Source organism: Macaca nemestrina, chromosome X (genome assembly GCF_043159975.1).
Source record: "Macaca nemestrina isolate mMacNem1 chromosome X, mMacNem.hap1, whole genome shotgun sequence".
Lineage (NCBI taxonomy): Eukaryota > Metazoa > Chordata > Mammalia > Primates > Cercopithecidae > Macaca > Macaca nemestrina.
This window is the reverse complement of record NC_092145.1, coordinates 150,784,205-150,810,717: the sequence shown is the minus strand read 5'-3', so window position 1 is coordinate 150,810,717 and position 26,513 is coordinate 150,784,205. Positions and strand designations below refer to the sequence as shown.

The 26,513-nt window shown below is 45.5% G+C and overlaps 1 protein-coding gene across 2 annotated transcripts in view; it reads left to right on the top strand.

The window, feature by feature from the left end:
- Positions 1 to 26,513, top strand: part of LOC105478111 (WWC family member 3) — a 128,491-nt gene that overhangs the window by 69,428 nt on the left and 32,550 nt on the right. For both annotated transcript variants that reach the window (XM_071088662.1, XM_011735104.2), the window contains 4 exons: positions 5,097 to 5,226; positions 8,862 to 9,011; positions 12,913 to 12,986; positions 24,619 to 24,861. In XM_071088662.1, coding sequence (XP_070944763.1) covers positions 5,097 to 5,226; positions 8,862 to 9,011; positions 12,913 to 12,986; positions 24,619 to 24,861 — 597 coding nt within the window. The remainder of the gene's footprint in view (positions 1 to 5,096; positions 5,227 to 8,861; positions 9,012 to 12,912; positions 12,987 to 24,618; positions 24,862 to 26,513) is intronic.

Here is a 26,513-nt window from a genome sequence, read left to right as displayed (position 1 = left end):
CTCTACCTACATAGGCTGGCCGTCGGCCCTGCCTCATTTACCTCTAGTTTCACCTTTGAAAGGGATGTCCTGTGCCATGGGTACTTGGAGCTCCCTCTGCCTGGAATGCTCTTTCCCCCAGATGCTCACATGCCTGCGCCCTCCCTTCTATGGGCCTTTGCTTAGTGACTTCTGGAGAGATCCTGGCTTAACCATCCATCTAAAAATGTACTCTGTCACACTCTGTCCCCAAATTCTGCTTCTTTTTTTTTTTTTTTTAAACATTCGTGACTGCCTGACCTAAGGATGTACTTTTCATTGTCTGTCTCCTTGGCTGGAATCGTGCTGCACGAAGACAAGGACTTGGCTTTGTTTGCTGCTTCATCCTGAGGACCTAGCCAGTTCTCAGCACAGGGTGGGGCTTGGGAGTGAATGCAGATTGCCCAGGTGTTGGGGGGAGTGGCTGAAGTTGCTGTTCCCGCCGGCTAGTAGCCATCACAGTGTCCCCTTCTTTCTCGGACACTGGGACACTGAGTGAGGGCACATCTTTCCTTGGCTGAAACTTTTGTCCCCGGGCTAGAGGAACTCAGGGAGGCCTCCAGATGTTGCCCAGTCACCTTCTTGCTAACTGTCCTCTAGCACGGCATTCTCTTCTGCATTTTGTGTGATATTCTTCTGGCCTGGGTTTTAAGAAGTCCTATTATCACCGCTCTTCAAATCACAGAAAGGGATGCTCACCAAATGTTCCACTAACTAGTTTCCATGAGGTACATTCTTAGCCACTAGGCGAGCCTCTGCTTCAAGACTTTTGATTTCTTGATTAACTTCCCAAATGGGGTGAAACCCATTTGTCTCCTTAAATACGAGCCACTACATCCTCCTAAGCATGCAATACCAGAATGAAGCATTACTACATATTAGAATTAGCATTTTCTGTCTGAAGGGATTTAGTAGTCTCAAGAAAGGGAGGGATTGTTCACTTAGAACAGGCTTAAAGTAACGATCTCCCATTAGTGTAGCACCTACGGTACAGCCCGTGCGAAAACCCCGGCAATACTCAGATAACAGCAGAATGTACAGAAATGGGCTGGAAACAAAAAGAGCATTGTTCCTGGTTGTGGGACAGGTCTGGTGTCCCACACAGGTCTCACTGTTGATAGAAAGCTGCCGGAAGCTTTCTGAGGTTCACCCAAGGCCCTCTGCCAGAGCTGCTGATAGAAAATGTAGAAGTTGTAACAAACCTTTCCATTCTTTTGGGTTGTAATCTGTGGTATTAACACAGAATATCTTTAGAGGGCTGGCAGCTCTTTCCTTCAAGATGTGGGGTTAAGAAGTTATGTGGTTTTACTCTTATTTTTGCTAGTGCAATTCTCTTTGACATCTTAAATTGAACAACCAATATGGAAATTTTAGGGTGGCAGGAGGTAGAGGTTGACAATTAATATCTCTAAAATGCCTTTTCTATTGTACTGGGTTCCTCCTCTGAAGCTGTATCTTCTTCTTTTCTCTCCAACCCATTTCTTTCAAGAGCACACCATAAAGTGCACCAGTTTACTTTGGGATGACATTTGACTGATTATATGGGTGGCCTTCAGGTTTGACACAATGGGCATTTAGAGGCCTTGACTTTTAATATATTGCGAACCTGGTGATGGAGCAGACAAGTCCTGGTGTGGGGGGCCTTGGCCTTGAACTTCACTCTGCCTGTTACTGGCTGTGTGACCCTCAGCAAATCACTTAACATCCCTGAAGCTGAATGCAAACTGTAGAGGGTGCAAAAGTGAAGACTGTGAGTCTGTGCACTGAATTTTGATTTCATATTGCATAATAACTTATGTCTTTGTTTATTCTCCTTGAGCAGTTACCGCTTTTCTATAATTTTATTTGTGATGTATGGTAAAGGCACTGTCTTGCACTCTTAATTAAAATTAAGACCAGAATAAGGCAGTTCTTTGGCAGTCACAGATCTTAATGATTTTTTAAATGAACTGGAATACATAGATATTTTTTAAAAATACCAAATCATTGAGCACATCATCTACATTGGACCAAAGTTTTATAGGGAAGTTTTAGAGAGAGTGTGCTCTCAAATAAATGAATTTTGCAGAAGTGAAAGAAGACGTTTACTGTCCAAACTTTGAAGTTTTTGTTGAATGAAAATGGATCACAGTTGAATAAATGGAGGTGGGTGGAGTTCTCTGAAACATAGCTTGCCCTTGTTTTTTTTTGTTTTTTTTGTTTTGTTTTTTTTTAAATCTGGACCTGCCTTGCCCACTCTGAGAGCAGTAGATGTCATGCTCAGTAGGAAGGAGCAGCACCACACCTCGTGATCCTGGGCAGGCTTTGGAGTCAGCCTGTGGGTTTGAATCTGGCTCTGCCAGATATTCGCTTGTCATCTGGGCCATTTAGTTAATTGCTCTGAGCTTCAACTTCATCATCATCAAATCCGAGGAGGTTATGCTTATCTCATGGGGGGGGGGTGTTAAGTGAGGTGACAAGCATGCAGCAAGACCCTGTCACCTAATAGGTGAACTACTTTAAAATAAGACTCAGTGCTTTGAGATGTATGGCCTTTTATTTCTGTCTTGCATTCAAGACTCCTGGTTCCCCACACAGCATCTGAAATAGAAAAACACATGGGCTTTGCTTCTGTTTTACGTTTCCTACATCATGTGTCTTGGTGTTTCTGAGATCCCTCAAAGACAATGGCTCTCTCCAAGGGACCTTACCCCCAGCCTGAGCTCCTGAAGTAGAGAGTGATAAGAGGCTCCTCCAACCTGGTGGTTCTAGGACCTGGTTGATGGATCATTGAATCTCCTAGTTCCACCTGTAGGGGTTCACCTTCAGCAGGGACTTCCGGAGTCTATATTTGTTCTGATGACCAACTGCGTTTTGGGGCCACATTCTATCTCCAGACTTCCGGTTCTAGTCCTACCCTTCATACCATTCAGCCACACAGCGCCCCCTGTACAAATTTCAGTGAACTACATTGATTTTTTTGTTGTGAAGCTGTCACAGCTAAGAAAGTACAAGGTAGCCCTTCCGTGAATATCCCCAGTGAGTTACCAGCAGTGAGTGAGAAGGCCAACTGTTTTGGTGGAAGTGGGGTTGGTTTTGAGGGACAAACAAAAGAGTTTTGAAAATATACAATGGGTTTATGTGCCTAGTGTCACCATTCTTGCTATTGGCTCCCACATTTCAGTAGCCACCAAGTGGCATGCTGGTACTGTGCTAGGAACTTTTTCTATTTTATTGCCAAAAATCACGGGGACTCTCAGGTGAGATAGACTGTTCCACCACCTCAATCATTTGAATGAACTATTTTGTGAAAGAAGGGATTTAATGAGAGCAGAATAAAAAGAAAAATATGCCTACAGCTCAAACTTTAGTTCATGCTCACTTACTTTAACTTTTGGCATGGAGCACTCTATAGTTAAAGATATATGTACCTTTTAATAAAGATGTATAAATAAAGACTTGTGCTTGGTAGGAACAGACAAGGCAATGTGTATTTGAAAAACCTACAAGTCTGTAATAGCCATTATGGAAGTGCCTGCAGGGTCAGGCCACGTTAGCATTTAGGAGTGTCACTATTCATCATGCACGGTGTGCCTCTATCTGCTCTCCTCGGGGCAGGACTCAGGACTAGTGTTTATAAATATTTTATTTGTAGCTGGTGGCAATCGCAGCAATGCTGCTGAGCCCCAGAGCCCTATTCAAAGGGAGGCAATGGTTTCCTGCTTGTGTTGTTTGCCCTCCTCCTAGGCCATGGATGCTGATAGCTCAGGTTGACTCCGGTGCCGAGTTTTGCTTGAGTTGTGACATATTTGGCAAGGAATTTGTTAATGATAATAAAATACCAGAGTTGGCAAGTTACTTACTTTTTCTCCCATGAGTAAGGAGATTCTGTGTTATCCTGATAATAACAATCACCGCAAACACCATATGCCAGGCCTCCTGCCAAGCAAGCCCTTTCCTTGCATTTTTTCATTAAATTTCATGCCCATCCCATGGGAGAAGTATTTTTAGTGTCCCAATTTGAGACAGGAGGAAGCAGGTGGAAAGAGGGAAAGTGACTCACCCAGGTCCCACAGCCAGTGAGTGGCAGAGCTGGGTGCCACTCGCACCCACCAGCATGCCAGAGGTTTCTGTGAGTGGTAAGCAAGGGAGTTGGGGCTGGCAGTTAATGATCCAGGTTTTTAGGATAACATGGAGGGAAATGTTAGAACCAGAACCTACGAACTGGGAGACTTGGAACCTGAAAGAAGCTAGTTGCTTTCCAGAGAAGGAATTCATTCCACTCTGGACCAAGGTTTCTCAAGTTCCTTAGCCTTAGGGCTTTCCAGGCTGGAGCCTCAGGTGTAGGGGACGTGACAAAGGACATGCTTCAGAGGCCACCTCCCTTTGAAGGCAGAACCAAGTCTTGTTTTGTTCTGTGCTCTGCGTCCAACCCCAGACCCAGGCCTGGTGTGCACAGGAGCTGGCTGGGAGGATGGAAGCTTGGAGGAATGGTGGGAGGAAGGGGAGGAAGGAGGAGGGAGGGACGTTGCCATTTTCCCTGGATGGGTGTTTGGATTGAAGGAAAGAATTGAGGACTTGGTAGGAGAAAGAGTGAGTAATAAATTAGAACCAGAATGAAATCAGAGTTATAGGAGACAGAAGAGTTTCCAGCTTTTGTACAAAGCACCATTATCGAAAGCTCACTAATTCTTGCTGTGTCCCATATGTTCTCCCTGTACACAGATCTCATTCATATGTTTATTTAACAAAGATTTTGACCACTAACCTGGGGATAAACAAAACATGTCCTCTTCTCAGAGAGAGGAGTTTACAGTCTTGGGAAATTACTCAAGCAAGCAATCTTGTTGCGTGATCATTAGCGGAGGATGTGGGCATCCCAACTTGGAAGTCTTCACCTGCCCAGGGTGCTCCTCAGCAAAGGGTGTTGCATCGACCAGAAGGAGGGATGCTTCCTTGGGGTCTTTCTTTTTCTTTGCCAAAACATTACTTTTAACTGTTTCCACCTTTCTGTGAAGCTTTCGGGTTTTCATAGTTGTATGTTTAATGGAATGCTAGGATCTCATGTGAAATAACATTGATTTTTTTGTTTTAACCAGGATTGATCGGAAGATGTCAAGTACTCACACCAGCTACAAACTAGATGAGGCGCAAGCTATCATGAGTGAGCTCCGCACCATCAAGAAGGCTATTTGCACAGGCGAGAAGGAGAGACGGGACCTGATGCATGTAAGCTGCCTGCCTGCTCATGTGTTTTATTTTAAGATGTTTTTAATATACTTAGGTATTACATGTTATATAGTTATTGTATATATAACATATATGTATATATAATACACACACACATGCATACACACATACGCACCCCCCACTGTATTTAAGTATGTATAGAGTCATCCCTTTGTATCCTTGGGGGATTGGTTCCAAGACACACCCCCATCCCTCAGGATAACAAAATCTTTGAATGCTCTAGTCCCTTATATGAAATGGTGTAGTATTTGCATATCTGCACAATCCTCCTGTATACTTTTCTTTTTTTTTTTTGGAGACAGGTTCTCTGTTCCTAGGCTTGAGTACGATGGCACAAAAATGGCTCACTGTAGCCTTGACCTCCCAGGCTCAAGCCATCCTCTCACCTCAGCCTCTAGAGTAGCTGGGACCACAGGTGTGCACCATCTTGCCCGGCTAATTTTTATATTTTTAGTAGAGACAGGGTCTCACCATGTTGGCCAGGCTGGTCTCAAACTCCTGGCCTTGAGCGATCCTCCCGTGTCGGCCTCCCAAAGTGCTGGGATTACAGGCATAAGCCACTGCGCTTGGCCCCTCCCATATACTGTAAATCATCTCTAGATTAGTTATAATACCTCCTGCATTGTAAATGCTATGTAAATTGATGTTACACTGTATTGGTTTTTTCTTTGTGTTTTTTTTTTGTTGTTGTAGTTTTTTTTCCCTCCGAATATTTTCTATCAGCGGTGGGTTAAATCTGGAGATGTGGAACCTGCGGATATGGAGGCTGACTGTTTTAGTTTTCTGGGGTTGCCGTAACAAGGTAGCACAAACTGCGTGGCTTTAGAACAACAGAAATTTAGTCTCTCAGTTTTGGAGGCCGGAAGTCTGAAATCAAGGTCAGGGATTTGAAATCCTGTGGACAGGGTCATACTTCTGAAGCCTCTAGGGGAGGATCCTTCCTTGCCTCTTCCAGCTTCCTTGGATTGTAGACACGTTACTCTGATCTCTGCCTTCATGGTCACATGACTGTCTCTATGTCTGAATTTCCTGTTCCTGTAAGGACACCAGCCATTGGATAGTGGCCCACCCTAACCAGTATGACCTCATCTTAACTAGATTACATCTGTAAAGACTATTTCCAAATAAGGTCACACTCACAGGTTCCCGGGGTTAGGACTTGAACATATCTCCTGGGGGAACATAATTCAACCCACAGCAATGGGTGATGCATTTATATTGTTCAATAATTAAGATAATTCCAAAGGTCTATGATAAAAAGTCTCGCTATTGCCCCATCCTCCTACTGCCCCTACCTGCCTTTATTAGCTTCTTGCCTACCCTTCCAACATTCATGCGGGCACACAAAAATGAGAATACGTGTTTAGCCGCCCTCATGCAAAGCCAGGACTATGATACTGTTCCACACTAGCTTCCTCACTTAACAGCAATATCCCCTACCTTTCCCCATATCTGTACACAAAGAGCTGCTTCTTTCCTTGAGATGGTTGCGTAGTATTTTACTCTGTGGGTGTGTTTGTATTATATGTAGCTGGGATCATTGTAGCTTTATATTGCTTTATGTTGTTTTCCCCTTGAGCTCTTGTAGTTTCTGTTATTTTTAGAAAAAGTCGAATTTTTGCAAATACAAAAATCTGCCTCCGTGGTGGGGAACTCAAGCAAGACATCTGAGTGGCTGGCCCTAGTGCTGCACATGGTGGCCTCAGAGAGGCCAAGGCAGGGAGCACTGCTTGACCTCATGACGTAAAGTGCTGGAATGCATTCAGTGCTGTCAGTTACAGTTTTTATGTTTCATCTGCTACCCTAAGTGAGCACCTACTGCCTGCTGGCATGTGTCTAGATTCTGTAGAGTATAAGACCCACAGGACAGAACAAGCAAAGCTGAAACTCATAGGCAAAATGAGACAGATGCACAAAAAACTACCCTGCCTGGGCAGTGCTTTCTAAGGTCAAGGCCATGAGGGACTTTCGGAGAGTCCTCACGGTGCTTATTAAGATGCAGATTACCAGGCCCCACCCTAGACTCACTGAATTAGAATCTCTGGAGGCAGGGCCCAGGAATCTGTATTTTCAGATGACCTCTCCAGGTTGTGATAAGTAAATGGTAAATTGTTAGATTTTTTTTTTTTTTGGCACACAGGTAGCACTGAGAACAGCTACCATTTACTGAGGTCTCTGCTCAGCTGACGTCAAACAAGATGCCCCATGTTTGTTACCCATCACCGACACCCCAGGCTGAACCACGTGGTGTTCCATGGTGGAGACACAGAGGCTTTATGCCATGAGGCCAAGTAGGGCTGCCTGCCCCAGCCTCTCTGAGGCCACCCTGTGCAGCACCAGGGCCAACCACTCATTTGCCTTGCTTGAGTTCCCACCATGGAGGCAAGAGATAGAATTGCTGGAAGAAGCTTCAGGCCCGAGCGCCTTCTTTGATGTCTCCATAGCCTCTCAAACTCTGAGAAGCTCCAGGAAGAGGCACGGGCAGAGTCCTCTTCTATCCAGGTTAAATAAGTTATTTTACCTTTCTTATGTGAACTTAACAATATTGACCACTCCCAAGAAGGCTTTACCTCAATCTCAAGCCAGTTTTGTGAGTTCTACTGCACTTGGGCATTTTTGGTTCTGGTGTCTAGTAAAATTTGCTGAAAGTGAATATATTCAGAAGTCTAAAAGAAATGGTCAAAAATCTGATTTCTGGCTGGATGCAGTGGCTCATGCTTATAATGCCAGCACTTTGGGAGGCTGAGGCAGGAGAATTGCTTGAGCCCAGAACTTTGAGAAAAGCCCAGGCAACATAGTGAGACCTGGTCTCTACAAAAACAAACAAAGAAACAAACAAAAGTTTAGCTGGGTGTGGTGGCGTACCTGTAGTCCCAAGTACTCAGGAGGCTGCGGTGGGAGGATCACTTGCGCCCAGGAGGTCGAGGCTACAGTGAGCTATGATTGTGCCACTGCCCTCCAGCATGAGTGACAGAGTGAGACCCTCTCTTAAAAAAAACAAAAATCAGATTTTCTGATTTCTGCTTAAAACTGTCACACAGAGAGATTTCATGTGCCAGAATGCATACTTTAATTTTTGGCAAACCAACATACATATGAGATTACTTTTGACCATGTACAATTATGACTGAAAAATGAGGTTTATGAAAATACGTAAGCTAAAACAGCAACTCAAAGAACTGAAAAAAAAAAAAAAAAAAGTAAACATTGTCTGGGAGCTGTTTTCCCCTTCCCTGTGTTTCCTCTGTAACAATCTGAAGGCAGCATTCATCTCTGTCAGACTCATTTACATTTTCGATAGAAATACTTATTTTTTTTCTTTAGGAAACACGAAGGTGTAAGAACCAGTAAAAATGGTACCATAATTGTCCTCTATTTTATTCACATGCTGCCAGGGGAACTTAGTTACAATGTGATTTAAATGACTAAGAATTTTATTAGAGGTGCCTGTGATGAAGGGCATTTATGTGAAATCTAATGAGCGTGGGGGTCAGGTGGGGCAACTGTTCAGTAATAAATAAAGCAGCAGACCTAAAACAAATGAGAGGACCAATTCTGGAGGAAAGAGACACATCGCCATCTCCGTTCAAAGAGCTTGTCTCATTCTGTTCCAGAGCCTGGCCAAGCTGACTGATAGCTTCAAGAACAGCTGCTCCGTTACCGACTCTCTAGTGGACTTCCCTCACCATGCAGGCGTGCCTGGCGATGCTGGTCTACCCCAGCAGTTCTGCGATGCCGGCTCCCAGACCGATATAATCGGGGAGGTATATGTGCGCCCAGGGGAAGAAATGCACCGGGAGAGGGAAGGGCTGCTTCAGTGTTGCCATCACTGGTTTGGTGTAATTTTCCATGTTCACTTAAGAAATGCCTTCACTTTTGTGCCATTAAGTTTGAAGAAAAAGTATTGTGTCTCACATCCAGCTGTGTGATACAACTGAATTGCTTATCACTGCTGCCTTTATGATTTGGACTCTTATAAATGACAGACTCCTTGTGAGAGTTGAGTTTCACTGTTCTTTTGACAGACATACGACTTTTTAGAGCATGGGTCCCCACAGTTTTTCTGTGAAGGGCCAGATAGTAAATATAGTCACTATTTAAGGCTTTGCAGGTAGTTCTGCTGGAACCGCCCCACCCTGTCATTGCAGTGTACATGCAACCATGACAGAGATGCCTTGCAAGCATGTAAGGTTGGGGCCTCGAGCTGCTCAAACGTTCACTTACAGAATAGCCAGTGGGGCCATAGGTACTGATTCCTGCCTTAGACCACTGATTTCCAAAGGCTTTGTAGCTGTGCCACCTTGGGTATTACTTTATTGCCGTTTCTTACTCTTCTGAAAGAATGTCAGGAAATTGAACTGAATTAAAAGTCATTTTGTTTGAGACTTGGAAGACTGTCATAATGCCTCCTTTGTTAATTAGTGAAGCCTTGAGTTAGCCACAGAAACAAAGTTGGGAAGATCACCATTTGAAACAGGGTAGTGGATATTCAAAGACACTACTATTCTAATATCATTGAGTGAAGCTTGACATTAATTTGTTACCAAATGGAAAAGCAGTTTAAAGAGCTTCTTTTTTTTAAGGATTATTAAGTAAAGATGAGGTATCAATGGAATGCACAGTGCCACCCCCCCCCCACCGAAATAAAATAAATAAAAGGAAAGCAACAAAAGGAGAAAAAACAATTGATGGAGAACTCTGAGTTTTAAATAATTAGCTAATGAATATTTTGAAATCTTGGCAACTAGTGCCTCTTTGAGGGGAGTATAATGTAGGAAATCATGGCCCTTTATGTCTTGGGTGTCCTGGAACAGTCCTATTTTCAAATTTGCCCTCATTGTTCCAAACGTACACTTGGCCATTTTTGACTAGGCATCTTCTTTGGATGAAAGAATATGGTCACCATCTGTAACACACAGAGGAGAATCTGTAATTCAAAAATGTTTGGCATTTTTGCCTAAAGATTTTGGAGTGAGGGAAGGAAACAAGTACAGGACTCATTGAATTCGTGAATAATTCATTGCTGCTTATTGTAAGGTTAGAATTAGAATTTAGTTTGAGAGAAACAGTTAAGATAGAAGGTTCTCCAGTGATTTAGGTCAACCCTTCTAAAAATGTCAGTTGAGGAGTGGTGGCTGGCTATGCTACTTGAGCAGTCGCTGTTCATTGTTGATGAGCCCCTGCCGTTTACTGGGGCCGACCCTGGGTCAGCAGTTTCATAGCTGTTATCTCAGTTTAAGTAGTTGTTCCCATCCTGTGTGATGTGCAGGAGACCGAGATACCAGGTTACCTAAGGTCTTGTAGCTGAGGAGAGGCAGGTCTGGGTTTGAAACATTTCTCATCCCTAAACCCCTGTAGTTTCTAAGAAACCACATCGTGTTATTATACAAAAATAGATCAAAAGGCTATGACTGTATTAGCTAACCATTGCTGCAAAACAGATTTCCCCAAAACCTAGCCTCTTACAACAACACTCCTTTATTATCTCATGCTTGATGTGGTCCAGGAGACTGGACTGGGTCTTCTGCTCCATGGTTTCTCAGGAACCCGCAATCAAGGTGTCAGCCAGGGCTGTGGTCTCATCCAAAATCTCACCTGGGGGAGGAGCCACTGTTAAGCTCATGCGATTGTTGGCAGGATTCAGTTCCTCACAAGTTGCTGGACTGAGGGCTTCAATTCCTTGCCACGTGGGCCGCTCCAGCACGGCAGTCTGCTTCATCAAAGTGTGCCAGCTGAGAGAGTCCACTAGCAAGGTGGAAGTCACAGTCTTTTGTAACCTATTCACAGAAATGACTTCCCATCACCTTTGCTGTGTTCTATTGGTTAGAGTCAAGTTGTAGACCCAGTTTATTCTCAAGGGGAGGGAATTTCACATGGGGAGAATCCCAGGAGTGGAGGTCATTGGGGGCCATCTTAGAAGTCTGCCTACCTCACTTTGAGCTTGTGTTGAGTCTGTTTTGTGGGGTGGGTATTGCTGTATATCAGACGTGCTTTTTGAGACGGGAGATTTGCAGCCACAGGGTTGCACACGCTGTAGGGCTGCATAGGAACTCTGAAGCAGGAGTCTCTTGGATCCATTTGGCTGTCCTTTCTTTTCACTAAAATGTCTATTTAATTCTCAAGAGTACAGAAACAAAGCTTAGAGAGTGGTGCATACAGCTTTGAGAAGAGGTTTGAGAGATGATGTTTATAGATCCTGATGAAGAGTTGGTTGTGAGGTCACTAATAAAGAGGGGACTGAAATGGCAAGTTGTCATCTCCACTGTGGACAGTTTTTGGAGCTGTGGCACTGCCACTTAAATACATTTATACTGAGGAAGCTGGAGAGGAGCATTGGATGAGGCCATTTAAACATGTATAATTGTGGCCAGGCATGGTGGCTCATGCTGGTAATCTTAGCACTTTGGGAGGCTGAGGTGGCCATAGTTGGCCAGATTGCTTGAGCCTATGAGTTGAAGACCAGCCTGGGCAACATGGTGAAACCCCGTCTCTACAAACCAAAAATTAGGCAGGTGTGGTGGCTCATGCCTGTAGTCCCAGCCACTTGGGAGGCTGAGGCAGGAGGATTGCTTGAGCCCAAGGGGTTGAGGCTGCAGTGAGCTGTGATTGCGCCTCTGCACTCTAGTCTGGGCAATAGTGTGAGACCCTGTCTCAAAAAAAGAAACCATGAACAATTGTCATTCTGGTTGGAGAATGCTCAGTCCCTTGTAAGGTACTTTTTCATCTTGCCATTCAAGGCAATAAATTTGCAAAGAAATTTTTCATCAACATAGATCAAAATTCGTATCGATAAATTCGTTGCTAATCATTCAAGTTGAATATTTTCAGATACTTGTTGATGGGAAGTTACTTCAAAAACAAAGACTTGGTGGTCATAATATGTGGTCTAGTAAGGTCAGATCAACAGATGGAGCCGATTTATTGAAACTGGAGTTGTATGAATATTTGCAGGAATGAGGAATTAACCAAAATGTACTACAGTTACTTCCTATACATGTCTTTTTTTTGTTTTGTGTAGGATTTTGTTGCCGTCAATGTAACTGGTACGAAAATATTTAAGTACATCTACTCGTCATGGAGCACTGCATTTAGAGGCTAACTCTATATTGGTACTCCCCGAGTTGTGGCTTTTTGAGACCTTGCTTGCTTTCCTTTTGCCCTTGGTTCTTTAACACGCCTCGTGGCATCAGAAGGCGTCCACCAGCCCATACCTCACACAGCGAGTCCAGCTGCCTCAGACCATGGGGCTTCCGAGTAGAACATCATTATGTTTACTGAGGAATTAGAGAATGGACTGCACAAAATGGGATGACTGGTTTTTGCCTTTGTATCAACTTTTTCTAAGTAATTTCCTACTTCTTTTAAAACCTAAATTGTGGTTGCTGTTTGGAATTACAGAATAGATAGATGTGCTGCTACTGTAAAAAAACAAAAAACCCTACCAGTTTAGGCAAGCAAGAGTCTTCCCTTCCCCCTCCCCGCTCCCCAGCCAGGGGCGGCCGCAAAGGGTTATTTGGTGTTTCCTTCCAGACCTTGCACAGATTGAAAGTGAAAGAGATTAAGAGTATTTCTCATTGCTGTTGAAAGTTTAAGTGAAGTTGCTATTTTGGAAATATGCTTTTAATATGCGTTTCCTTTCTTTTTTCTCTCTCCTGTTCCGGAAAGTTCGTCTTTGATGATAAAACAAGACTTGTAGACCGAGTCAGACTTAATTGGCAGTATGAAGAAGCCAGAAAGAGGTAAGAAGCGCTTTTATCCAACCTCGCCTTCTGCTTACTTTCTCCTGTGGAAGGAGGCGTGGCAGAGTTCCTGCGTGTGATTGTCCACGTCTGATCGGAGAACAGCGTTTGATAGAATATCAAGTCAAGGATCTTCATTTACATGTAGCTTAATACATACATATGACAACATTTCAAGTGCATTTAAAATGTGAAATTTGCAGTATTGCAAACAGTGATACAGACATGATTCCCTAAGAATAGAAACTTTTTTGGCTTCATCATCCCTGGTAGTTCAGAACCTTTACCCCTCCTTCCCTTCCCTCCTTCCAGTAGACCGAGCATCAGTTCTGGAGGGTATCGTAAGTGAAACCACTTGATCTTTCATATGTGTGGCTTCTAACTCCATAGGCTAATGGGCAAAGCCATGTATCTTGGTTATAAGACATTCAATAAGCATTAGGTCAACAGGTGAGCAGTACCTAATTGATTTCATTCCATGTATGTTGTCCTGTGTCACAAACCGTTGGCCTCCTGCAAATTGCGGCTTGACCCACTTTGTGTGCTTGTGTTTCTCTTTCCTCACTTCCCTCCCTCCCTCCCAGTCTTCATCCTCAGACATGGACAAAGCTGAGAGGCTTCCAAACCCTCGCATGGTATAGTATTTCAGGGCGCCACACATCTTCTCACCTGCGCAGGACTCCTGTTTTCAATATTCTTATCCTCTCTGGCTTTTGTATTCTCTTTTTAGAGACTTTCTCTCGTTTGTGCCTTCTGGAAAGAGTTTTTTTTTTTTTTTTTTTTTTTTTTTTTTGAGACGGAGTCTCGCTCTGTAGCCCAGGCTGGAGAGCAGTGGCCGGATCTCAGCTCACTGCAAGCTCCGCCTCCCGGGTTCACGCCATTCTCCGGCCTCAGCCTCCCGAGTAGCTGGGACTACAGGCGCTGCCACCTCGCCCGGCTATTTTTTGTATTTCTTAGTAGAGACGGGGTTTCACCGTGTTAGCCAGGATGGTCTCGATCTCCTGACCTCGTGATCCGCCCATCTCGGCCTCCCAAAGTGCTGGGATTACAGGCTTGAGCCACTGCGCCCGGCCGGAAAGAGTCTTAAAACCAAATTATTTCCAAATAAGTGCTTCAGAAAAGTATCAAGCATATCTTTTTAAAAAAAGTTTCTTGAGTCACAAATGAAATATTATCATGGGGGGCGGGGAGAGCAGAATAGAAGAATGTAGGGTGGGGTAAGGGAGTTCTTTCTGGAAGCTAAACAGTTAGGCCTGCTCAGCACACTGTACCATTCATGGATGTCTGGAAAGCTACTTTGTTGGCTTTTTAAAAAATGTAAAAATAGTAACAAAAGCACATCATATGATTCAGTGCTCCAGGGCCAACTTAAACGGACACGGACACGGACCTTCTGTTTTCTAGGAGGTTTTCTAACCAGTGCCTCTTGGCTTTTTAGGATGGACTCGTGGTGGGCTTTAAATTTCCCCACAGAACAGTGCCAAGTTCATTTGCCAATACCGGTTGTCTCTGTGGTGGCATTCTTCATTTATCATGCATTCCTTCTCTTTAGTCTGCCCGAGTTTGTGAGGAGCGATGGTCTCTTCTGAATATTTCTCTGCTCTTGCCTGTTGCTGGTGGAACTGCAGAGTGTGGGCGCTGGAATTTGCTGTGCTGGATTAAACTCAGCAAATAGATTGTTGCTACACTTAAGAACATGATTGTTATGTGTTTGGCTGTGACATTTACCAAACATAGCAAGTGATTTATTTGTTTTCTAGAGATGGTGCCAGTATACGGTGAGTAACCTTCTAAATGTTGGAATAATACATTTGGGTGAAAAGTTGAGTATTTAAGAAAATTATCCAAGGGGCAGGCATGATACTTCATCAGTTCTTTTGAAAAAAATACCATATTATTTCAAGATGGCCAGAACCTTGTTAGGAAATGCACCGCAGCTACAGAGGAAGGTCCAGCCTTCAGTGACCGTAGCGGCATCTCAGAAATGCCTCTGTGGGCTGTGTTGGAGCATTTAAAAACCAGAGATGTCTTTTAAACTCCACCTGGGTGGGCCTGCACAGGTGCTACCTGTCCTTTTCCCACTAGCATAGTGGGGCTCCACACAGGGAGCAAGGTCTTCACCCTCCAGGAGACCTCCAGCAGTGTTTGCAGACATGTTTAGGTGTCCCAACTCTAGGGCAGGTGCTGCTGGCATCTAGTGGGCAGGGGCCAGGGAAGCCGCTCGACATCCTGTTGTGCACAGGATGGCCCCCGCAACAAAGGCTTACCTGGCCCAGCATGGCCACAGTGCCGAGGTCCGGAAACCTTGCCCTGGGGTTTCTTCCTGTCTTGCTCCTGAATCTCCACAATGTGTGGACAACAAGGGTCCCACAGGAGCAGGTGGCCTGCTGACTCACAGGCATCAGCCCGCTCCCCACTCACCCTGCTCCAGCCAGTCGACCCCTCGATGTTCAAGCACGCCTGCACTGAGCAGCCCCTCGGGCCTCCCACCGGGCCTCAGTCCCACCGAGCCAACTCCTGAGCTAGCATGTGCAGCTGGCAGAATGATGGTCCCTCAAGGTGTCTGCATCGTGATCTCCACAGCCTGTAAAGATGTGGCTTTCCATGGCAAAAAGGGACTTTGTGGATATAATTAGATTAGGGATCCTGAGATGATGGGGAAATGAGCCTATATGGTCCAGGTGGGCCCAGTGTCATCATAAGGGTCCCCATAAGAGAGAGACAGGACAGTCAGCAGCAGAGAAGGAGATGTGAGGTTGGAAGCAGAGGTTAGAATAGTGTGGGGCCAGGAGCCAAGGAGCACGGGCAGCTCCTAGAAGCTGGAAGGTGCAAAGAAACAGATTTTCCCCTGGAGCCTCCAGAAGGAACACAGCCCTGTAGACCCATTTTCGACTTCTGCCCTCCAGAACTGTAAGGGAATAATAGGTGTTGCTTTAAGCCATTAAGCTGTGATAATTTGGGGCAGAAAAGAACAAACTCATACAGTGCCCTTGGCCTGTTCTGTCTTCTCTGCCTGGAATGGGGTGGCTTTTCTCCAAATTTTCACATGACCTCTGCTCTCCTTTTGATCACCTTGTTAGAGAGGTTTCCTTGACCATCCTGAATAAAATCGCACCACCCTGTCTTCACCCCTGTCCCCCTGATTGGCTGAGCAAATGTTATTACCTAACCATTGTTTACTTTCTTACTGCCTGTCTCTCCCTGTGAAAATGTAAATAACCCTCATGAGTGCAGGGATTGTAGGTCACTGCTGTAAGCCCAGCAGCTACATACTCGGTGAATATTTATTGAATGAGTAAATGAGGGTCCCGTGTGGTTGCATTTGCCGTTTGGCCTTTGCTCCTGGGACTGGGCAAGCCAGGGCAGTCCTGGGGCCAGGTCAGCTCCAGGCCAACTGCTCTGCTCCTGGGTCCCTTCCTGAAACCTCCATCCAGGTGTGAGCCTTGGGGTCTCTCGCCTTGACTTGAAAAGGGAAAGGGCTTCAAGATATGGGTGCCTTTAGGGATCTAAGGTAGGCAGGGAACTGTCTCTCCCTTTCAAGGACTATGTTCAAGGTGTGATACATCAACACACCGAGCTAGACTCACAGTTCTGGGCCTTCATGGACATTCAAAAGAGCTACTAGCCTTTGAACTCCATAATCAGTCCTCTCCTTGGGGGTAGGAGAAAGTGGCATTGGAGGTGGGCCCTGAAGGAGTGCTGGGATTCCAGTTGCCCACCAATTGGGGATGGGCTTTCTCAGGTAAGAGTGGAAGTCAGGAGTGGGGATGAGGTATCAGTCTGCAGCAGCTGGACTGGCCTGGAATTGTAGAGCAAAGGCCAGCCAGGCTGGAACGGAGGATGCGTGAGCAGGGAGGGAGGCCATGGCATGGGGGCCACGATGCCCTGAAGAGGGGTCAGAATTGCTGGGCATGCTGGGACCTTTGAGTTGGGAAGGTTATGTGTGAGCCATTCAGATGGTGGTATGTGGAGAGGGCCATTGGAGGAACCCAGATGGCATAGAGATGAAGTCATCGAGCAGCTGGGCTCACCTTGGGAGATGGAACACAGGGAGAAAGGAGGAGGTGCCAGGACTGAGCCTGAGGAAGTCCTGTCAAAGGCCTGGCGAGGATGAGACTGGCCAGAGGGGTGTAGTAAAAGGTCCGAAAGAGGATGGCTAGGGCTGGAGGAGACAAGAGGAGGAAGTACACCTGAGAAGACACTTGTCTCCACAGGCCCAGCGGCTGTGAAGGAACGAAAAAGGAGTGGTGCCATTGGCTGACGGGCAGGCCTCTGCTTCCCAAGCCCAGCCTGAGGTGTCTTTGGTCCACAGTGCACGGGCAAAAGGAGGGCCAGCGGCAGGTTTTCCTAAAGCCGACTTGCTGTTTTCCATTCAAAGAACTATCTAATTCTCAGAGATACATATATACATATACATATATAATATATTTAATATATATGTTTAATATATATTTAATACATATTTATAGTATGTATTTAATATACATATTTTTATATATATTTTTTTCTGTTAAAACATCTTTCTCTTAATGAACTAATGATGATCGTTGATGTGAATTGGTTTTTTCCAAAGTCTTTACTTGGCAAAATAACAAGCTGGCAGTCCTAAATTCCTGCTGTCAGCACATCCCCTTTCTTAAATTGGACTGGCCTGGGGAAAGTGTGACAGAGATGATGCTCTCCCTGAAATTAGAGGAGGAGGATGGCCCTCAACAGGGTTTTCCAGAGGCTCACAGTAAAGTGGAGGGTCATTTGAAAGGCAGATCTTGGTTTTGACCATGAGTTTGGTGTTTTCAGTGGCCTTGAAGCTGCTTAGAAACATCCATGAAGTGTTCTTGTTGGTGGAGTCTGCAGCTGTGATTGCAGTTCGCTGAGTCATTGATTGCAGCTCCCTCCGGGCTGTGGTTCCCTGATGCGGCAGTGCACGTCTCCAGTCCCCTTGGCGTGATTGTTTCTGCCTCCAGTCATTCCACATTGGTTCCTATAGCTAAGGCTTGACCAGTAAGTGCATGCCTGCCGTGTGAACTACTCAGCTGTAGGTCACATAACCCTCAGCAGCCTGGGCAAGGCCCTAGACTTTACATACCTTGTAGCATTGTCAGGACAGCCTTGGTTCCCCTCTGCCCCATTCCTGTAGACAGACGGAAGACTAGGAAGGGTTGATGTTATCAGGTCTCCCCAGCACCAGATCAGCGATTTCATTACGATGGCATTTTCAGAGTGTTCTGTTGAACTGACTCTAAGTGAGGCACATGAGTAGAACGATATAGACCTGGGGAGAGAGCAGTGGCAAGTGGTTCTCTGGCAAGAACTCATTCTTGTAGAACAAACATTAACATTCCAGAAGCCAGGTGCTGAGCACCACAGGCAAAGCATGGTGGCTTTGAGGTCCTGTCCATGGTCTCTTCCTCAGCCCCCTTGATCAGGCTGGGACACAATGTCCCTGACATCCCTGTGACTGTCCCCTGGAGAAGTGGTGTGCCATGAGCAGGAAGGCATCATGTACACCCATCAACCCACCAAAGCATGAAAAAGAACACGTTGCTCTTAGTGGCAGTGTTAGCAAAGAATAATGTGTTTTTCCCAGCCCCCTCATTCCAAGCCTAAGGGACACCATGTGCCCTTTTCTCTTGCCCAGGTGAACTTCTATTATATTAGTGCCACTATTCAGTGTCGTCTTTTCATTCTGCTACTTCGCCCTTGGACATTAATCTCCCAGCTCTCATTCCTGAAATCATTTCACCCTGAAAGTTTAGCTTCCCTACTGTATTAGGGTTCTGCGGAGAAACAGAACTAGCAACAGTGGGGGTAGGGAGGAGAAGGGATAGAGATTGTTTTATTATAGGAATTGGCTCACACAATTATGGAGGCCAGGAAGTCCCACTATCTGCAAGCCAGAGACCCAGGAAAGCCAGTGGTGTAATTCAGTCCAAGTCTGAAGGCCTGAGAACTGGGGGTGGGGTGGGGTTTGAAGTGGGTGGGTGGGTGGGTGGTCATGGTGTAAGTCCCAGAGTCTGAAGGCCTGAGAACCAGGAGCTTTGGTGTCTGAGGGCAGAAGGTGGATGTCCCAGCTCAAGAAGAGACAGAATTCACCCTTCCTCCACCGTTTTGCTCTATTCGGTCCCTCAATGAATTGGATGGTGCCCACCCACATTGGTGAGGGTGGACCTTCTTTGCTCAGTTCACTGATTCACATGCTTATCTCTTCCAGAAATTCCTTCCCAGACACACTCAGAGATAATGTTTTACCAGCTATCTGGGCAAGTGATAGCCCAGGCAAGTTGATACACAAAGTGAACCATCATGTATATCCTCTGCAGAACCTCCTGTGCTTTGCCACTTCTGAATGGTGGAGAAGTTTATGCCTCAGGCATTTTGGAGGTCTTTCCTTGCACGTATATATTTGAGATTGTTTTTAAGATGTGGGAAATTGTCAAAACTGCCGAATTCTGGACAATGAGGGATTTCATATATATATTCAGATTTTTTTTCCCTTTTTTTTTTCTTTCTTTCTTTTTTTTTTTTGAGACAGGATCTCGCTCTATCACCTAGGCTGGAGTGTAGTGGCGCGATCTTGACTCACTACAACCTCCGCCTCCTGGGTTCTAGCAATTCTTGTGCCTCAGCCTCCTGAGTAGCTGGGATTACAGGCATGTGCCACCACACCAGGCTAATTTTTGTATTTTTAGTAGAGACAGGGTTTCACCATGTTGGCCAAGGCTGGTCTCGAACTCCCTGACCTCAAGTGATCCACCCGCCTCAGCCTCCGAAAGTACTGGTATTACAGGTGTGAGCCACCCCACCCAGCTGGATTTCATATATATTCGGATTTAAAGGAAGTTTGTGGAAGTGGAACTCATAATTCTGAGTGGGTGGTATGATTTCTAGAGAATTCTCTGGCCAAACGACCACTGTCATGATGACCAGTTTTGTGTTTTTAACTGTGGGTCCTGTGAAGTGTACCAAAAGGACTGCTTGCACCTTGCCTCAGGAATGCCTCTTCAGATTCCCGAGGCAGACCTAATGATAGGAATATTCACATTACTGATTTAAAAATTTCAGAAATTTTAAAAGTGAAGTTGAAAGAGCAAGTCTTCTTGAAGCAATCCCGATGACGCAGATGGCTCCTTATTTTTAACTTAAGAGCACTTGTTCCAGATCTGTGCACAAACTGTAGCTGTTACCATAGAAACACTCTCAGTCCAGATAGGAACAAAACATTCGGTCCATCCAGTTTCTCTGCCTCTTAGTTTTTGTTGCCAGGATCAGTCCTGCTGTTCATCCGTTGTCGGGGATCAGTATAGTGTTATGATTCCAGTTGAATTTGATCAGTCACTTGGATTTTTTCTTCATTTCTCAAATGACTTCGTATCTGGGTTTTAGGGGTGGGGCACAGTTGTGAGAAATAAAGAAAAGCATCTTTGCCACTGCGGCTCTGTCTTCCCTATTCTGGTCAATGTGAGGAAGCCTGTAGACTTGCTGCTTTTTATTTGATGAAGTTGCTCTCTGAAGATCTGTCTGTTGTAAAGGGAGAAGATGACAGGGCTGGGAATCTGAGGACGGGGTGAGATATTGGTCTATTAGTAGACCTTTCTTATCCCAGATATTCTAGATTTAGACTTCTCAAACTTCTGACATAAAAGAGTTGAGTAGAATGGACGCTAGTTTAGTTCAATCAGCTGAAGTGATTTCATTGTCCGTGATTTCAAAATCAGGTGATTTCAAAATCCTCTCTAATTTTAAGCTGCTATTAGTTCTCTTTACATTTCAGCTGATGTTTTCTTTAACCTTTGCTTTTTATTTAAAAGGGTATTTACAACAAGAAAACTAAGAAAAAATGTAAGAAGTATCAAACCTGTAGCCATAATTGCAATCTGGAGGTATGAGGCTCTAAGCTGACACCGTGTCCTGGAATGTGCCATTGGGATCCCTCATGACTCATCACCGTGGGATAGGACCACGGGCTGTCCGGAGTTCTGCTTGCTATTCCAGAAAGCAGCAGGATTTTAGGAACATGAGAAATGATATTGTAGACTGCAGATTTTTGGTATAAATTCAAATAATTGGGGATTATTCTTGATATGCCTCAGAACTTTTTATTATTAAAAGTGCATTGTTTTCCTATAAAAATGCAAATTGTATTTAAGATTTTCATGTGAATTGTGAGAGTCTAAATAGTTTCTGTGGCATAAATGCAGGTTTTCGTTCATGGTTTAATGGTGCCCTGGGTTGTAACAGAAAAGTGTTAGGGCAAAAATCATAAGGGAAAAATGATTCATATTTTATGTCTGTCTACATTAGACCTGCTCAGGGAATAGAGTTTGGGAATCACATAATAAATAAGAAACCTGCATGCTTGATTGAACATTTGCTTTCTTCACTATCAGGACACGGGGACATATATTTTAAGGCTTTTAAAGGCATTCGGGAGAGATTTTATATAGGCCATAAAATTCATTACCCCTCAGAAATAAGAATCACTGAAGAATATAGTTGACTTACAGAAAAAAAAAAATCCTCTCTAATTTTAAGCTGCTATTAGTTCTCTTTACAAAAAACTTGGGAAAGTTATTTTTTTGCAAACTTTAACCATGACCTTGCTTTACTTCCGTGTATTTAATTTCACTGAAATGATATTTCAAAGAAAAGCCTTTCTGGAAATTGTTTTTCCTTTAATACCCAAAATTGGAACAACAGCACTCACAAGAGCGAGGCTCCAACCGGTGGATCAGCTGTTTGGCATGGATGTAGAAGAAGGTGCACTGAAACTCAGTACATCTGTGTTTAGCCTTAGGCAGGAAGTCTGTTCCTTCAAGTAAACCTAACTACTAAAGATACTCCTTGCAGATGGCTCATTTCCGGCCCATGGCAAGGTAGACAAGTCATACGGTTTTAAAGGCAGAGCCGTCTTGTCTGTCTCACGGGGACTTAAGAACAATCGATTGTTGAAGGAATCCTAGTGCTTTTGGCTTCCAGTACAGACAGACAGACAGATGTGCCTCTCTCGACCTAGCTGAAGCAGGTCCCAAATGTTCACACGTAGAACATGGGAACAAAGAAAGAAATTGAACTTTCCAATATATTCCAGTTTCTTCTAGATTCATATATAGCTCTGAAATGAAGATGAGATTGTTTGCATTGTTGCATTGTTTTGAAATTTTATTATTAAACCCCACAATTCTTAGGCACAGAAATGTTTGCCTGGTGTTCAGCACAGCCCAAACATTTCCAGATGGGTTGCAAGAAGTCAGCCTCATCCAGATTTTATTTCTGCTGGAGAGGTCATACCTTGCCATGTGTCCTTGCATATTTTTCCTGCCAGATGTGGGAAGTGACAGGGCATGGTTTAATTTGGGCTGCTGCTCTGTTTCTTTATGCCTGCAGCAGACAGGTCTTTTGAAACTTGCCCTTTGCCTCTCCTCCCTCCTATAATTCTTTTTTTTCCTCATTCTTTTTTTTCTGATAGTGCATATTACTTGAGATTTTCCTGGAAAGGGTGTGATTATCCGGAATTGGATCTTCTGCCACCTTCAGCAGCTTGAATCCTAGCTGCTGAAGGTGTAGTAGGCTAGCAGCCAGCAGCTAACCTAGAGCTGGCAGACTCAAATGGAATCTTGATCTCTTCATATTTAAGGCTCAGAAAACTCAAAAGGAGTGCTTTGTAAAATATGTCTGTTTATATTATATGTATGATAATTAGTATGAGTACAAAATGGTTGGGCAAAATTTAGCTGGGCTCAGATAGACTTTCCTGTGGATCAGATAAATGGAAATGAAAAAAAGTATGAGGACACAGACTTGCTCATTGTTCTTCATCTTTTATATTTATTTCTTGTCTTGGTCTGCTGTAGAATGTTCCAGAAATGTCATTGGGTATAATGTCTGATTTAGCACTGACTTATTTGTGGGTTTGCTTGGAGTATATTTTCCTTGGGTTTTGGGTATATGACTGCCATAAATTTTAATTACACTAATTAGACATAGGTGGACGCTTAAGCCCAGTTGGATTCCTAGCCCTGTTCAACTGCCTCTGTCATTAGTTTTTCTGGTGACATGGTTTGGCACCATCTTCCAACACATTTTCCGGAAATGAGTTTTAAGTTAGAAAATAACTTATCTAATAAAGCTACTGACATTCAACTAGTGTCTTTACCTTGTTGAAGTGGACTTGAGTAAAATGCATACATTTAAACTATAACTTGTATACCCATTTCTTTCCTTAACTGTGGGTTTTCAGATTCGTTTGGTGGCTAGAGAGGGAGTCATTCCCAATCCTCATGAGTCCGTGTGCTCGTGTCTAGTTTAGGTGGAGCCTGACTTGGCACAGGGCTGGGTGGCAGGTTTTAACATGTGTGGCAATGCTAGTCAATTGGGGATATCCACATGGCTCATAGTGTAGAGGATTCTGAGGTCTAGAGCCAGAAGGTGGGAAGCCAGCCTTGATTAGTGCCGTGCACCACGGGCACAGGAGGAGGCAGTCTCAGGAGCACCTCTGCCCTGCATCTCCCTCGGAGGATGTAGGGCTATGTGTGCCTGCCACTTCCCTGTTCTCACAGCTCTTTGTGATCTCAGAGAAGTCTTTGGATTTTGTTTTTGGCTGAGTATGCCAAACTATGTCCTCCACAGCACAGGGTTCAGGTTGAGTTCGCCATTCCTAGTTTCTCCCTGGAAACATATCCCTCATCTTTAACCCTACTTAAAGGGCTTAAAACATTCTACTCTTACTTTTAAAGGATACTTTAAAAATACAGGCCACATCTGTTTCACTTAATCTGCATTCGACAGCACCTCATGACACAAAAAGTAATGCAGTCTGTTTGCCAAGCAAGCACTTGGAAATTTCGAGGCATGGAAACTGATAGCAGCCTCTGTTTTTCCACCTTGAGGATTGTTGCGCTTTGCATCCACCCATATCATCTCTCACCAGCATCCACGCTCACAGGGCTGCCTCTCGTCCTCTCACATATTTGTAGGCATGTTTGTTCACTGTTCAATGCACTCAGCTTTTGTCAAGTGCTCACTTGCTCTCTGAAAGGTGTTTTGAATTCATGTATGGCCAGCGGCTCTGGTGCAGGAAGGAGCACACAGAACCAGAAGACATGGAGCATGGGGCTTTGAAGGTCTTTCCTTCAGGAGGCCAGATGATGAGTGCATTTCTCTCTTGTTATTTTGCTAAGGCGGCTGACAGTGGTGAGACACAACTGAGGAGGTGGGAAGCTGGCAGCATTTCTGGGGGTCCAGCATGCTGTTTAGCTACTGATGAGGGTGGGCAGAAGAAACAAGCAGACTCCCTCCTGCTCTAGGACAGTTTCATATAGGAAATCAGGAGTCTGAGCCACTCAGAGTATGGGCATGTTGAGGGCTGCTGGCCTTTTTGTCAGTTCTTTGGAACAGGCACGATGGGGTTATTGTCATCTCGAATCTCAGGCTAAGGGAGCTTCAGGAAAGGACTTCTGCACCATTTTTTAGGACCCATTGTTTCCAAATCCTTTTAAGTGTAAGGGTCGCTTGGTGCAATCATTTCACTACTTGTTTGGCAAAGGGAGTTTACAGAATCAGTGTGAGACGTGGAGATGGTGTGAAGATGGCGTTTTCAGTCCGCCGATGTCCTTGTTTCCTCCCTCTCTCGCAGAGTCGCCAACATCCAGCAGCAGCTGGCCCGGCTTGACAACGAGTCCTGGCCAGGCACGGCCGAGGCTGACAGGGACCGGCTGCAGCTCATCAAGGAGAAGGAGGCCCTGATGCAGGAGCTTCAGCTCATCATCGCACAGCGCCGCTCCGCGGGAGATGTGGCCCGGCTGGAGGAGGAGCGGGAGCGCCTGGAGGAGGAGCTGCGGCGTGCACGGGCCACCTCCGCACAGGGCGCCACAGAGAGGTGGGTTGAGGGAACATAACCTCCAGCGGAAAGCCTGCTGGAAAAACTCCATGGGATGGCTTGTGTGTGGCTGGAGGGTGTTCCTGATGATTGCTCAGAGCCTCTCCTGCCTGGATGTTCCCTGGCCCAGGAGGGGTGTGCGGTGGGGGGCACTGCCTTCTATTCCCTGGGTCTCTGGAGCCTCTGCTCCAAAGCAGGAGGTGATTGACAAGGGGGAAGGAGTGAGGGAAGATGGGTGACCTCCACCTCCCCCCATGTCCCACCCTTCCCAAAGCTGGTGCTCGCTGCTTTCACCTGCCTTTGTGGGACGGTGCCCTGAGCAGGCTGTGGTCCCGCTCCGGCCAGGGCAGCTCTGTTGCATGGGGGAAGAATTCCCTGTTCCTGACGTGGTGAGCATGGTGGGTATCCACCTCCTGCTTTCCTCTCCAACTTTGATTTCTAGCCAGGAGGGCCTGCTCTTCTCTGGCATTGGGAAGCTGGCCACCTGTCATGGGTCTGCCCTGAGGCTCCTTCACCACGCAGGACATGCAAAGCCAGCATGGTGGCTTTGGTATTGGGCGGCACTGAGTCATTCCGCCTTTCCTCATGCGCCATGTGTCCTGGTTTCCATTTGCTGTGTGAGATTGCAGATTGTGTCAAAGGCTGGGCCTGCTTTTCATACTTAACAGCAGTTTCTCTGTGGCTATCAGCTGGGCTTTGGAGAGCAGCCCCTCCCCGACATGTTAAGGTCTTGCCCCCTTGAGATCACATGAGCAGCTCCACAGAGGCATAATAGACGCTTGGATGATTCGATCTGTTCAGATGCTCTTACTCCTATTTCACGATGGTTGTCTGTATTGTTGGGCATCCTTTATGCTTGGATGTTCAGGGGTCACTTTCATAGGAGACATGTCTGTGGCTTGGCACGAGGGACTCACGGCAGCCTCAGAGGGAAGTAGTGGTGTTTGGAGAGTTGAGCTCAGAGTCCTAGGCAGGTGAATTTCATTTTGCCTGAGATGGTGGCATGCCCTGTCACTTCACCCAGAATCAACCGCGAGGAGAACGTGAATGTGAAAGGAACTGCGCCGCTGAAGTTTTCTACTGTGCTCTTGCACGGCTGCATTTGTTTTCGCCTAACCATTTCCTTCTGTTCCACCCCTGATATTCTCGTACGTGTGTTCTGCATAGGAGGGCCTGGGAGTTCCTGTTGCTTCTCTGTGAACGGGGATGGACTTGGCCCCACAAATGCCACCTGCGTCTTAGGGCCCCACACCCACACTCCCTTGACTGTGGCTGCTGTCACCACATGGAAATCCAGCACACCCGAGTGCTGTGGCCCCTGAGTACAAGTCTGCAGCCCTCCATGGAGCCAGTGTTAGCCCTGATGCCTGGGTTCAAGGGCGGGGATAGCAAAGCCGGACCAGCTTTGACTCACATGGGGGTCTCACGTGGGACCAGCCCAGGTGCTGAGTCCTGGGGCTCAGAGCCCTCTATCAGGACCTAATTGCCCCGAGCGTGTTTCCTGAATTTGCCACTAAATGACCTTGGCCGGAAAAGCACATCCACATGTGCTAAGCACTTGCACGCACATTGCATGGGGGTGGGGCTCTTGTAGCTCTGGGCCTTCTGTGCTGGTGCACACAGGGCCCATTTCTCCACGCCACCTCCCTTCA